This window comes from Lepidochelys olivacea, assembly GCF_965140295.1.
Source record: "Lepidochelys olivacea isolate rLepOli2 genome assembly, chromosome: 3".
In the NCBI taxonomy this organism is placed as follows: domain Eukaryota; kingdom Metazoa; phylum Chordata; order Testudines; family Cheloniidae; genus Lepidochelys; species Lepidochelys olivacea.
In genome coordinates, this window is record NC_140413.1 from 24260090 (window position 1) to 24270822 (window position 10733).

General features: G+C 38.4%; 1 protein-coding gene across 1 annotated transcript; it reads right to left on the bottom strand.

The window, feature by feature from the left end:
• Positions 1 to 772: 772 nt before the first annotated feature.
• MSGN1 (mesogenin 1) lies at positions 773 to 1800 on the bottom strand. Its single transcript, XM_084624507.1, has one exon. The coding sequence runs from the start codon at positions 1638 to 1640 to the stop codon at positions 1122 to 1124; it is 519 nt and encodes a 172-aa protein (XP_084480633.1). The 5' UTR covers positions 1641 to 1800; the 3' UTR covers positions 773 to 1121.
• Between the last annotated feature and the right edge of the window lie 8933 nt (positions 1801 to 10733).

A 10733-nucleotide genomic window follows, 5' to 3' on the forward strand; every position in this document is an offset into this window, starting at 1 on the left:
GATCTTTTGACACGGAGACCTTACAGTTACCCTAGGTTTCAAAAGCACCTAGAGTGTGAACCTTGCAAAATTCTGTAACTTGAAGTGATTCTCTGAGATTAAACATTTAGATTCTGGCCGACTGAGTTGTGGGAAGAGGGAGGGAGAGAAAGAGGAGGTTGTGATCTAATCTAGCCCTCTGATAAAAGGCCCACAGAATTTAATACGAATTTAACCAATCAGGTTCTATATACAGTAAATATGTTTCTATAGAAATTATTAAAACAAATAGAATTTAAGAGAGAATATCTTCATAGCATTTTAAACCATTCTATAGAATTTAATATCCCTGCTGTGAAAACTTGTAGGCAAAGTTTGACAATTCTGTGAGAGGTTATTTTCTATTAGATTCTATATGGATCTAAGAATCAGTCATTATTGGAATATGCTTTTCTGTCAGAGATACAATACAAGATATGGAGTATGAAGCAGTGATATTTTTATTTGTTTTCAAAGACATTCTTAATATTACTTACGTTTCTTCATTTTAGATACATAATTCTAGAAATGTGGATAAATAGCCTGATTTATCAGCAATACCTGAACTAAATATCCAGGCTCTTCCAAACCCTAATATTAAAGTGCCTACAGACCATTATGCTTAGTATTTTTGTTTTTATTTTTTTACATCTTTTAAGAATTCACTTTAAACCCATTGATCTTTTAAAAAAAAGTGAATAGATTGATTATTTCGTTAAATAATCAGTCCTTATTAAACAGAAGATTGGTCAGACCTGTGGTGAGTGAATCCTATCAGAATCTATTTGCCTTGCTCATTGTTGAATCAGACTGATTTTAATATATTTTTGAAGCTCATTAAAAAAAACCCAACCCAACAACCCATAACTCAAATAATGTACAAGTCTACACATCCCCTTCGACTTAGAGCATTCTGAGATATGTACAGCAGCTACCCCTCCACCTCTATTCCTTTTGTTCTGTCTTCATTTGCTCAAGACACTCAGGATTTTTTAAAGGAAGAACTAGCTCAAAGTTCCATTCAATAATTTTTAAAGATTCTTTAGGAGGAGGGATCTCAAAGTTCCAGTGGCAGGTTTGTCTGGCGGTGGGGGGAAGGGTGTCTATGCCCGTTTGACATTGTTCAGCAGGTCTGTGAGTTCACTGATGTACTTGATGGTGTATTTCAGTGTCTGTATTTTGGTGAGAGGCTGGCCTCTTTGGCTGTAGACAGGAGGTAGGTAATTGCGCAAGGTGTGTAAAGCATCAGCCAGGGTCCTCATCCTGAGCTTCTCTCTCTCACTGGCTTTCCTTCTGCGCTGAGCTGACATCCTGGCCTTGGTGCCTTTCTGAGCCTTGGCCTGTCCAGAATTTGGTAAGTATGTAGAAGGAAAATCCATCAAGCTGTATCCGATCAGGCTGCCACCGCTGCTGCTGTTATAGGGCATCTCAATCACAGCTGGGCAAGGCGAAGAAGAGTACGATTCAAAGGAAGGAGATGGAGATAAACTGTGAGGGGATGAGATCTGGTTCAGCTCATAGGTTCCTGCATTGCTCTTCCAGTCCCAGGAAGACAGAAAGACAGAATTATCAGCGCCCAAACCATCTTCCATATTCGGCAAAGTCTCATGCAATTTATCCATCCAGGAAGAGCAGTTGTGAGAAGCAATTCCCTTAGCTTACAAGCAATGGCTGAAGTCTATGCAGGGAGACCCTTTTATGACGGGGTGGGGAGAAGTGACAAAGTGGGAAAGAGGGTTTGGTGAGGGGAGTTCAAAGGAGGTCCCAAGTGCTAAGATGGAAAATGAACTCCTGAAGTGTTATTTTCTTCTCACCGATAATTATCAACCTTCAGCTAAAATACCTTTAAACTAACAGGCAACAGTGAGAAGGAAAAAAGATTATCTTCTTGTAACTAACCAATTAAGACTGCACATCTACATTTAACATTGCAGTGGGGAATAATTATTAAAAGAGTCAAAGGAAAAAACAAAACACAGCAACAGCTTTATTTGATTTTTTTAACATTAAATCTAAACAAAGATTATATACTGTGAAGCGATCACTTGGCTAGAAAAAATTATCATCTAAAACCACGTAGCATTATTTTCTGTGTAGTTATTTGAAGTCAGTATATTATATCTGTGATTAATTTGGCCCACACTCACTGCTGGAGCAATATTCACTGATAATCTGTGTTGTAGACATAAGTCAGAAAGATGGGTTGCTTGGGTTTCTGTTTACACTTATAGCTTTACAGATTTCCCTTGACATTTGGTTATAACTTCTCTTTGAAGCTCTTTGTTTTTATTAGTAGAACAAGAAGCATAAAGGCTTATTCCCTGCAGCCTGCACGTTCATTTACCATTATAAATTGCCCAACTCAAGACAAAAAGAATCGGTAACTGTAAACAAAGTTGAAGTAAGTATTATAAGTGAAAAATTACAAATACAGGTGTATTTTTTTTAAAAATAGTGTATAAGCTCTATGCCCAGACAGTAAACATTTACATAGAGGTTTTTAACTGAAAGTCATAAGTACAGCAAACATACACACAACAAAACTAAAAGCTATTTATGTAAGATGCAGTACTTCTAGAAATCCATCTCTTGTATTAAGAGAGGCAACTTTCATATATTCACAGAAATCCTCTCCCTGCATCCACTGCAGTCACTGATAAAACACCGAATGAATTCAGTAGTGCAGCATTAGATCCATATCCCTTAAATGGGTGACAGAGGATGGATCACTTGATGATTACCTATTCTGTTAACTCCCTCTGAAGCACCTGGCATTGGCCACTGTCAAAAGAGAGAATACTGGGCTAGATGGATCTTTGGTCTGACCCAGGATGGCTGTTTTTATGTTCTTAAATTAATAATACTCCATGCACATATAGCAATTTTCATCTGTAAATCTCAAAGCACTTTAAAGAGGGTAATAATCATTTACCCTTTTACAGAGGGGGAGACGGATGAGATGCCTTGCCCAAGGTCATCTAGTAGGTCAGTGGCAGAGATTGGAATAGAACCCAGAGCTTTTGACTCCACTGCCCACTTAAGCATGCAGCCTCCAGACACAACTTAACATTAGTTAGTAATGAACGTGTCACAGAAAGAGCGAGAAACATAGAAGAGAGGAAATTTAGAGTCAGGAGGGAGGAAAAGCAAGAGGCTCCCTTTTAAGGCCAAACTGTGCCCTTGCATGTCCAAATGCAACTCTTCTTGAAATCAGAGGAAATCCTAAATCTATATATGAAGGCAAAACTTCATCCTTAATTGTAATCTGGAAAATGATACTAAATTCCATGAAATTCTGCAAGTTTTTTCTGAATCCTGTAAATGAGGATTCATTTACAGGATTCAGGTGGGGGACAACATCCATTCTGAAAAGGGTGGAGGGGAGATGCCCAAGAATGTTATGCAGCCAGTGAATATCAAAAATTGATGGGAACATTCCATTTCTCTGTGGTTATGGCACTTGCACTGGGTTCATTAAGGAAACTTATTTGTGTTCAGTTAGCATCTCGAGCCAATGTTCACTGAAATCAACAGACTCCCATTAACAGCAATGGACTTTGGATCAATAAGTTGTGTACAGGCCTTTATGCAATCAGTTCATGGGAGGCATGGTATGATATTAGAGTGTTCTTGTGCATGAGGTAAATAAGTGAGAACCACAAAGCAAAGGTGAACAGTTCTGGCACTTGGAGTGGAGGCTTGTTTAACAATATTGAGCAACAGAGTATGTAACGTGTTAGGAATTCCACTATTGCCCCAAGCAGGATTTGTTCCAGATTTTACGCTGAGTGAGCCTATTGCCATGCTGTATGCTGGTTTATTTCCTCATTTAGGAAAGTCAGTTGACTTAACCATGAGAAACAGATCATGCCCCTGCCTGTGGACATTAAAAACCAAATGATACAAACTGAGGGACATGCGTGCAACTGATAACATGAAAAAAACCAAGAAAGAAAGTTCTAGGGCACCTATGTATGGTAGCTATTTTTGTCCTCATCAAAACCTCTCTCCCACCTCTTCCCCCACTCCTTCTGCCTCAGTTTCTCTCTCCTTATATTCCCTGGTGACCGTCTCTTTCAAATTTTACCTTCTTCCATTTTATTTATCATTTTTCTATCAAAATACTTTTTCCATAGTGTCTCTTAACACAAGAACTGAAGTGGGTCAAAAACAGAGGAATGTTTTTGAGGGGGAAAAATTGGGAGTGGGGAGTGCTGGGTCAAGGAAGTTTCCAAAAAATTAAATTGCTCTTACCACTAATATTTGATTTGGGGTCAAATTTTTGAATCCTGAAGGTGAAATCAAAGTTAGACTCAATGATTTCGCCCATCCTTACAGTTTCCTTATTTTAAAGTAGTTGAAACCATCAACAACAAATGCATCAGCAGCGTGCGCAAGTATGTATGTATGTTCACAGTTCATTTTTACTAAGCAATATCATGTAAAAACAACAGACACAAACACAGGAAGGTTCCATAGCTATAAATTTTGGTTGCATATGAACAGCTTGTCTAGTATACTATGTACATAAAATTGGAAGGGATTTGGACAAGATATTTATGGGGGATGATAGGAAAATGCAGATTATCCCATATCTGCTTGCTATGGGGTTTCTTATACATTCCTCTGTAGCATCTGGTGCCGGCCAGGGTCAGACAGGATACTGGACTACGTGGATCACTGGTCTAATCCATTATGGTGACTCCTATGTTCATACAAATCTACAAAATGGGGGAAAGAAGGCAATGGGTCAGATTCTGAGATGTGCCCTCTCACTGTGCTCACAATTTTGTGGCCCAAAATAGGAGGTCAAGATGAGCCCCAAGGACCTGATCCAAAGCAACTTGAAGTAAATGGAAAGATTTACATGGTCTACAGTGGATTTTAGGTTAGGCCCTAAGCCTCAGTGTGCAAGCACTGGAATCACAAATAGATGGTCTCTATCAAACTAATTTGTATTACAATCATAACAGGAATAATTTCTTGATACTTGCTGAACACTTCATCATGTTGTTTTGACACTAGTAAAAATGAAATTATTTAAAATGTGCTACAGGGTGGAAAGATTTTACAGATAGCCTCATTCTCCAACTAGGTACCAGATTTATTTTTTTGTACAATATAAAATATTTGATACTCTTTCCCCTGCAAGTCTCAGTAGAAAATCAGAAAACAGAGAAATTCAGTTATTATGGGCAATACATCCCGACAGCTTTCCTTTAAGTTATGCAAAATTCATACATTGGGAATCTTAATTTCCCTCCATCTCACACAAATCTCAGAATGTCCCTTTTTTAAATCTTTCCACAATGTAATAATATTGAAGGTCATTGAGTTACGAGTCTAATATCATAGTAATACTCACTGACACTTAAATGATAAGGCATTTTCTGCTTGCCTGATAGTTTTGTTTTTTGTTTCAGTAATTTATTCAGCAGTATAAAGGCTAACGTTTCAATCTTCATCTCCTTTAAAATAAGAGATTTTTTGGTCAAATTTCTGACCTATAAGAGAAGGGCGGGGGAGGAAGAAAAGTAGGAAATTATTATTAAGCTTGTTTCTGTGTGAATTATTGCAGACAAAAGTCATTTTCTTAAATAACCAGAAAAGGCAGTAGAATAGAATATAAGATTTATCTTATAATATCCATCCAAATTGTGTAAAGAAGCCCTCTCACCCATGAATATGGAAAATTTTTATTAATGCAAATTTATCCTTTGGGAAAATTTACTATGAGAAATAAATATATCCAGTAGTGTGTTTTTGGCAAGCTTGGGGAATGTGTAGGCAGAACAAACATATAATAGTAAGGAGGAGTACAAAAAGAGAGAAAAAGTGTTGAAATTCGGGAAAAATACAGGAGCATCAGATTTTAAATGAATGAACGTGGCAAACATGTTTCAGTAGCAAAAAGAGAAAGCAACATTTTAATCTAATTTTATTTACAAGCAGGACAAAATTCCAGTGAGAACGCCTTTGTTTATTTCAAAAAGATGGAGGATACGTTATCATCAATTGCAATGGGACCTTGGCCTCCAGGAGCTGAGAACTATATAAATATATAACAAAGAAACAGTCCCTGCCGCACGCTGCTTACCATACTTTGTTTTGCTTTTCACATAACAATTCCCCAGACACTTTACAAAGGTTAACTAATTAATACCTCTTATCCAGCAATTGTGAGACTTTTATTTCCTGTTTTACAGAGGTTAAACATAGGCACATACCAGTTAATTACATGAATTTCAAAAATGCTGAGTGAGCATTCACAGTCCCCATTGACCTCAGTAGTTCAGCACTTCCAAAAATTAGCCCATAGGGTTCTTGCCCTAGGTCACACTCAAAGTACCCCAGATTCCCAATTTTCAGTTGCACTTTAACCAATAGACTATGCTTCCTCCCATGCTTGTCAGTAATTTGGATACTGGGTTTTTCAAACACAAGGACTTTTTCAGTATTCTTGCTCATGATGTAGGCCATGATCTCATTTCAGATAAATAAGAATTTTCTTAAGAGGACAATATTTTAAATAACTTTGATGAATAGCAAATTACAATTCACTCAGAAAGAAAACTAAAAGTCTTTAAGACAAGAAGACAAAAAGATGGGTGGACCTAACAGTGGACAGTGGACCTAACTCTGTGAAATGCCAAGAGTCCTCAGCTCCTACTGAAGTCAATGAGAGTTGTGTGTGCACATGTGAGGTTAGAACTGGGATAATAACTGTTACTTTCAACATTAGCAGAACATTTATGAACAGTTGGGGATGGGATTTTCAAAAACACTTTAAGCGCTGGTCTAACTCTGCTTTAATTAAAGTCAACTGGAGTTTTACTATTCTAAGCACTTTTGAAAATGTGATCCTTAAACTTGTAGCTCACGAAAGCTCATGCTCAAATAAATTGGTTAGTCTCTAAGGTGCCACAAGTACTCCTTTTCTTCTTTCAATGTTCTTAAGACACATTTTAAAAAAAACCTAACAAGGTCCCCAATCCTACAAGAGAATCATGCAGACAGATACCATTGACTTCTGTTGGACTCCGTATGGTCACAAGAGTCACCCACACAGTTCTCTTTGCAGGATCAGGGCCTATAGCTTGACTTTAAAACCTCAGATGTGAGTATTTGATCCTCCAAAAAGTGGCAATCCCAACTGACTGAAAAGTGACAGCAGCTCCCCAATTCATTAAAACAACTGATCTCTAAGCAACTGGCTTCCTAGATGAAAAGACTTACGTGTGGAATTTACACCTACCCACCTTTTAAGTACGGATTTTATTACTTAGTGTTTTTCAACTGATATTTGGGAATGTCTTTTTAATACCCCTGTTAACAGAAGTTGAAAGGAGAATAGTCTATGTGGTTGGTCTTTAATGTCTGCTGGCCATTCCAATCAGAGGGAAAGGGCAAAGGGGAAAAAATAGCCTAAACTGGCTTATTTGGCTCAGAAAATGGAAGACGACAGATGTGATCAAAATAATAGAGACCTATTCAATCAGGAGAATTTCAGTGTCCAGTTCTACGGCTCCATTATTTCAGCTGTTTTTCAGACACCTGCAGTGATATTTCACCTCCTTAATTCAATCTGGCATATTTCAAAGTTAATTTTGATATTTAAAGAACATTTGAAGACCAACAACAGTACCCATATTCCATTAAAAGCCTAGCCAAGTTATTTGAAGGGATTCTCATATATTTTCCATGAAAAGCTTAATTTTTTTTTGGTTAACATTTTTTATTGGGTTCAGATAGTACCTATTACTACAGCTATGATTTTGTCATGGAAAGTTTTAGTATATTTCATGGCAGAGGTACAGGAAAAAGAACAATAAGCCACTTGAAGGTCACAAAATATTGTAGTTTTCTCTACATTAATATATACAGGAGTATAGTGGGGGGTGCTGAAAGGTGAGGTCTGGGCGTTGGGGTTGGAGAGTGAGCTTACACTTCAGCAAACGGCTCCTGTCCTGCAGGGCTAGACCCAGCTCCTCACTCCAGGCATTGTGACCTGGTTCATGAGATCACAGCATCCCTCAGGTAACCTCAGGTTTGGCTTGTCTGCCCCCCTCCCTTCTCCTCCAACCCCCATAGATGGAGACAGGGGGCAGACATGCCAAACCTGAGTGGCACTGCAACATTGTGTACCATCTTGCAACACCATTCAGTTTGGGGGCCTAATCAAATGTGTTTTTACAACCACTTCCAAGATTTTGTGGACTTTATTCAAATTCATGATTTCCATGACCTCTGTGACAAAATCATAGCCCTACTTATTACTTATTTAAATTGTGGTAGAGTCTACAGATGCCTACAGGGACCATGGCCCAGTTGGGATAAGGCATTGTACTAACAAGTAAAACATGTTTTTCTTCCATTAAAACAGCACACACTACCTTGCATTCTGAATGGACAGTTTTCCAGAGCGACAATTGTCATCAGGATGTTCAGAACCTCTTTGCAGGGCTCACAACCAGCTCCAGCAGCTGAAGAAAAATCAAATTAAAAACAAAGATCTATCTTTATTTCAAGTCAATTTGTATATTCTTTAAATGCTACTTAGTAGTAATTTGAGTGGGTATGAACAGGGGGTGCTAACCAGTTATTCAGGCCAAATTTCAGCACATGCTGTTCTATTTTGCCTGCCTAAATTCCCTCTTCAGTTTCAACTGGAAAAGATCATCTTTACTTCCTGTCCTAAAACTGTTGTGTAGCATTGGTGTGTGCTGCTAGATAGTTGCCCTATTTCATCCCAGAGGTGGCTCCATTTTAGTGCTGGATGAAATGATCACCGGGGACATAGCTGGCATATCAATTTAATAGTTATAAAACTATTGATATCCTATGAAAAAGGGCAACGTATACATCTGAGATCATAAACACTAACAATAATTAGCCTTAATATAGTTTGCATGTTCAAAGAACTTTGCAAATATCAGGGCCCAAATTCAATGTAATACCTAAACAAAGACTAAAATCCAATTTTTTAAGCAAAGCACTTAAGCACATGCTAAAGTCATATTGACTTCAACTGCAACCGTTTCACATTTCTTAGCTCTTTTTATCTGCTCTGGAAATTAAGCATATGCCTAAAGTGAAGCATACATCCTTAAGTGCCTTGCTGAAGTGAGGCCTAACAAATTAAACATGGCACACCATTGTGAAATAGACAGGTATGAAAGTATTATCCCCCTCTTACACATAGGTGAACTGAGACAAAGTCAAGTAACTTATTCAAGGCTACACAGTAAGTCGATAGCAGATCTGGAACTAAAGCCCACATCTCCTGATTTCTGGTCCTAAGTTCTAACTGGAGAATGCTGCCTTTTCACATGGTATCATTAGACTCTTCCATTTTTCTTTCATGTTAAAATCAATACAAAGTCTAGGAAATGTTATGTTGTGAAGAATAGTGCCAGGTAATCACCAGGAAGGAATGTGTTGCCTAATGAGGCCACAATACAAGTTGGGTACTTGTGCTCAAATTGTTTTCAGCATCTTGCTCCTAGGGTTGTCACTTATCATGTTTTTCACCCTGACAATTTGTATTTTTGAAGGTTAAGTTCAGCGTGGCAAAATTTGTCATTTTTTTCTACAACCTAGCAAAGATGTGCATCGACTTTCTAATAATCACATGCTAGCCAATTTTTTATTCTTCTAAGCTTTTAACCTTCTTTGGGTCTCATACCTATAAGTTGTTATACAATTGCAATATTTTTTTCAGATTTCCCACCAGAGCTCTGGTGATTCAGGACTCCAGTATTTTTCCTGCAATCTCCTAATGCCTGAATTGGTTCTTGCTAAGTCAGAACTCCCCGTGGCTGAGTGACATAGGAGGCACAGTTCCTGGGGGACTGGATTTTCACTGGCTGAAATCCTGGTCCCATTCAAGACAATGAGAAAACTCCCTCTTTACTATCTTATTCCTACCTTCATCTTGTCTCCTCTGGCTCCTACCCCTATTACTATCTTCCTCTTTCCCTGATTATCCCTCTTCTCTTATACTCATTATCTCATCTCCCCTTCCCATCCTCTCATCTCCTGTAGGTTTCCCCATTAAATTCATCTTCTCTTTTCTTCATCCTTCTGGATTTTCCAAGTAGAACATGCTCACAAATCACACATACATAACACATGCCAGTTCACCTGCACCACTGACTGAATAGCTCTTTGCTACAGCCACAGAAAAATAGAGTCACTTACTGTGGAGAGGAAGCATTTGATCACCACCTGGGACAGGATTTGTTTTGTTTTTTTCCCCTTGGCTGCAACACATGGGAAATCCCCAAAGCATAGGTTGGAGAATTAGTCTGTCCATAGATTTAGGGTTGGGGTTCAGCTGAGGTTCTCCACTCCGTTATTGACCCTGCATAAGCTACTGTTGCTTAGAGAAGACTCTGCTTTAATATGTTAAACTCTTTTCACTTCCATTTTTAAAACAACTGAGAGAATAGAAAGGACAACCTACCAGAAAAAATGCTGAACAGAACAGTGAGTGAAGCACATCAATCTGTCGCCTCAAAGGAAGTGACAATAAAATGGAGACCTGCAATGAAGAAAGGCCTGTAATCAAATTCATTCATTCCCTTCTCTTCTGTGAGCCCAGCATAGTATGGGCCACTAATTTCACCCTCAGTAATGGGCACACACCCCTACAAGGAAACCTGGGCTCTATTCCTACCTCTGCCACTGACCTGCTGCAGGCTGGTGGGCAAGTC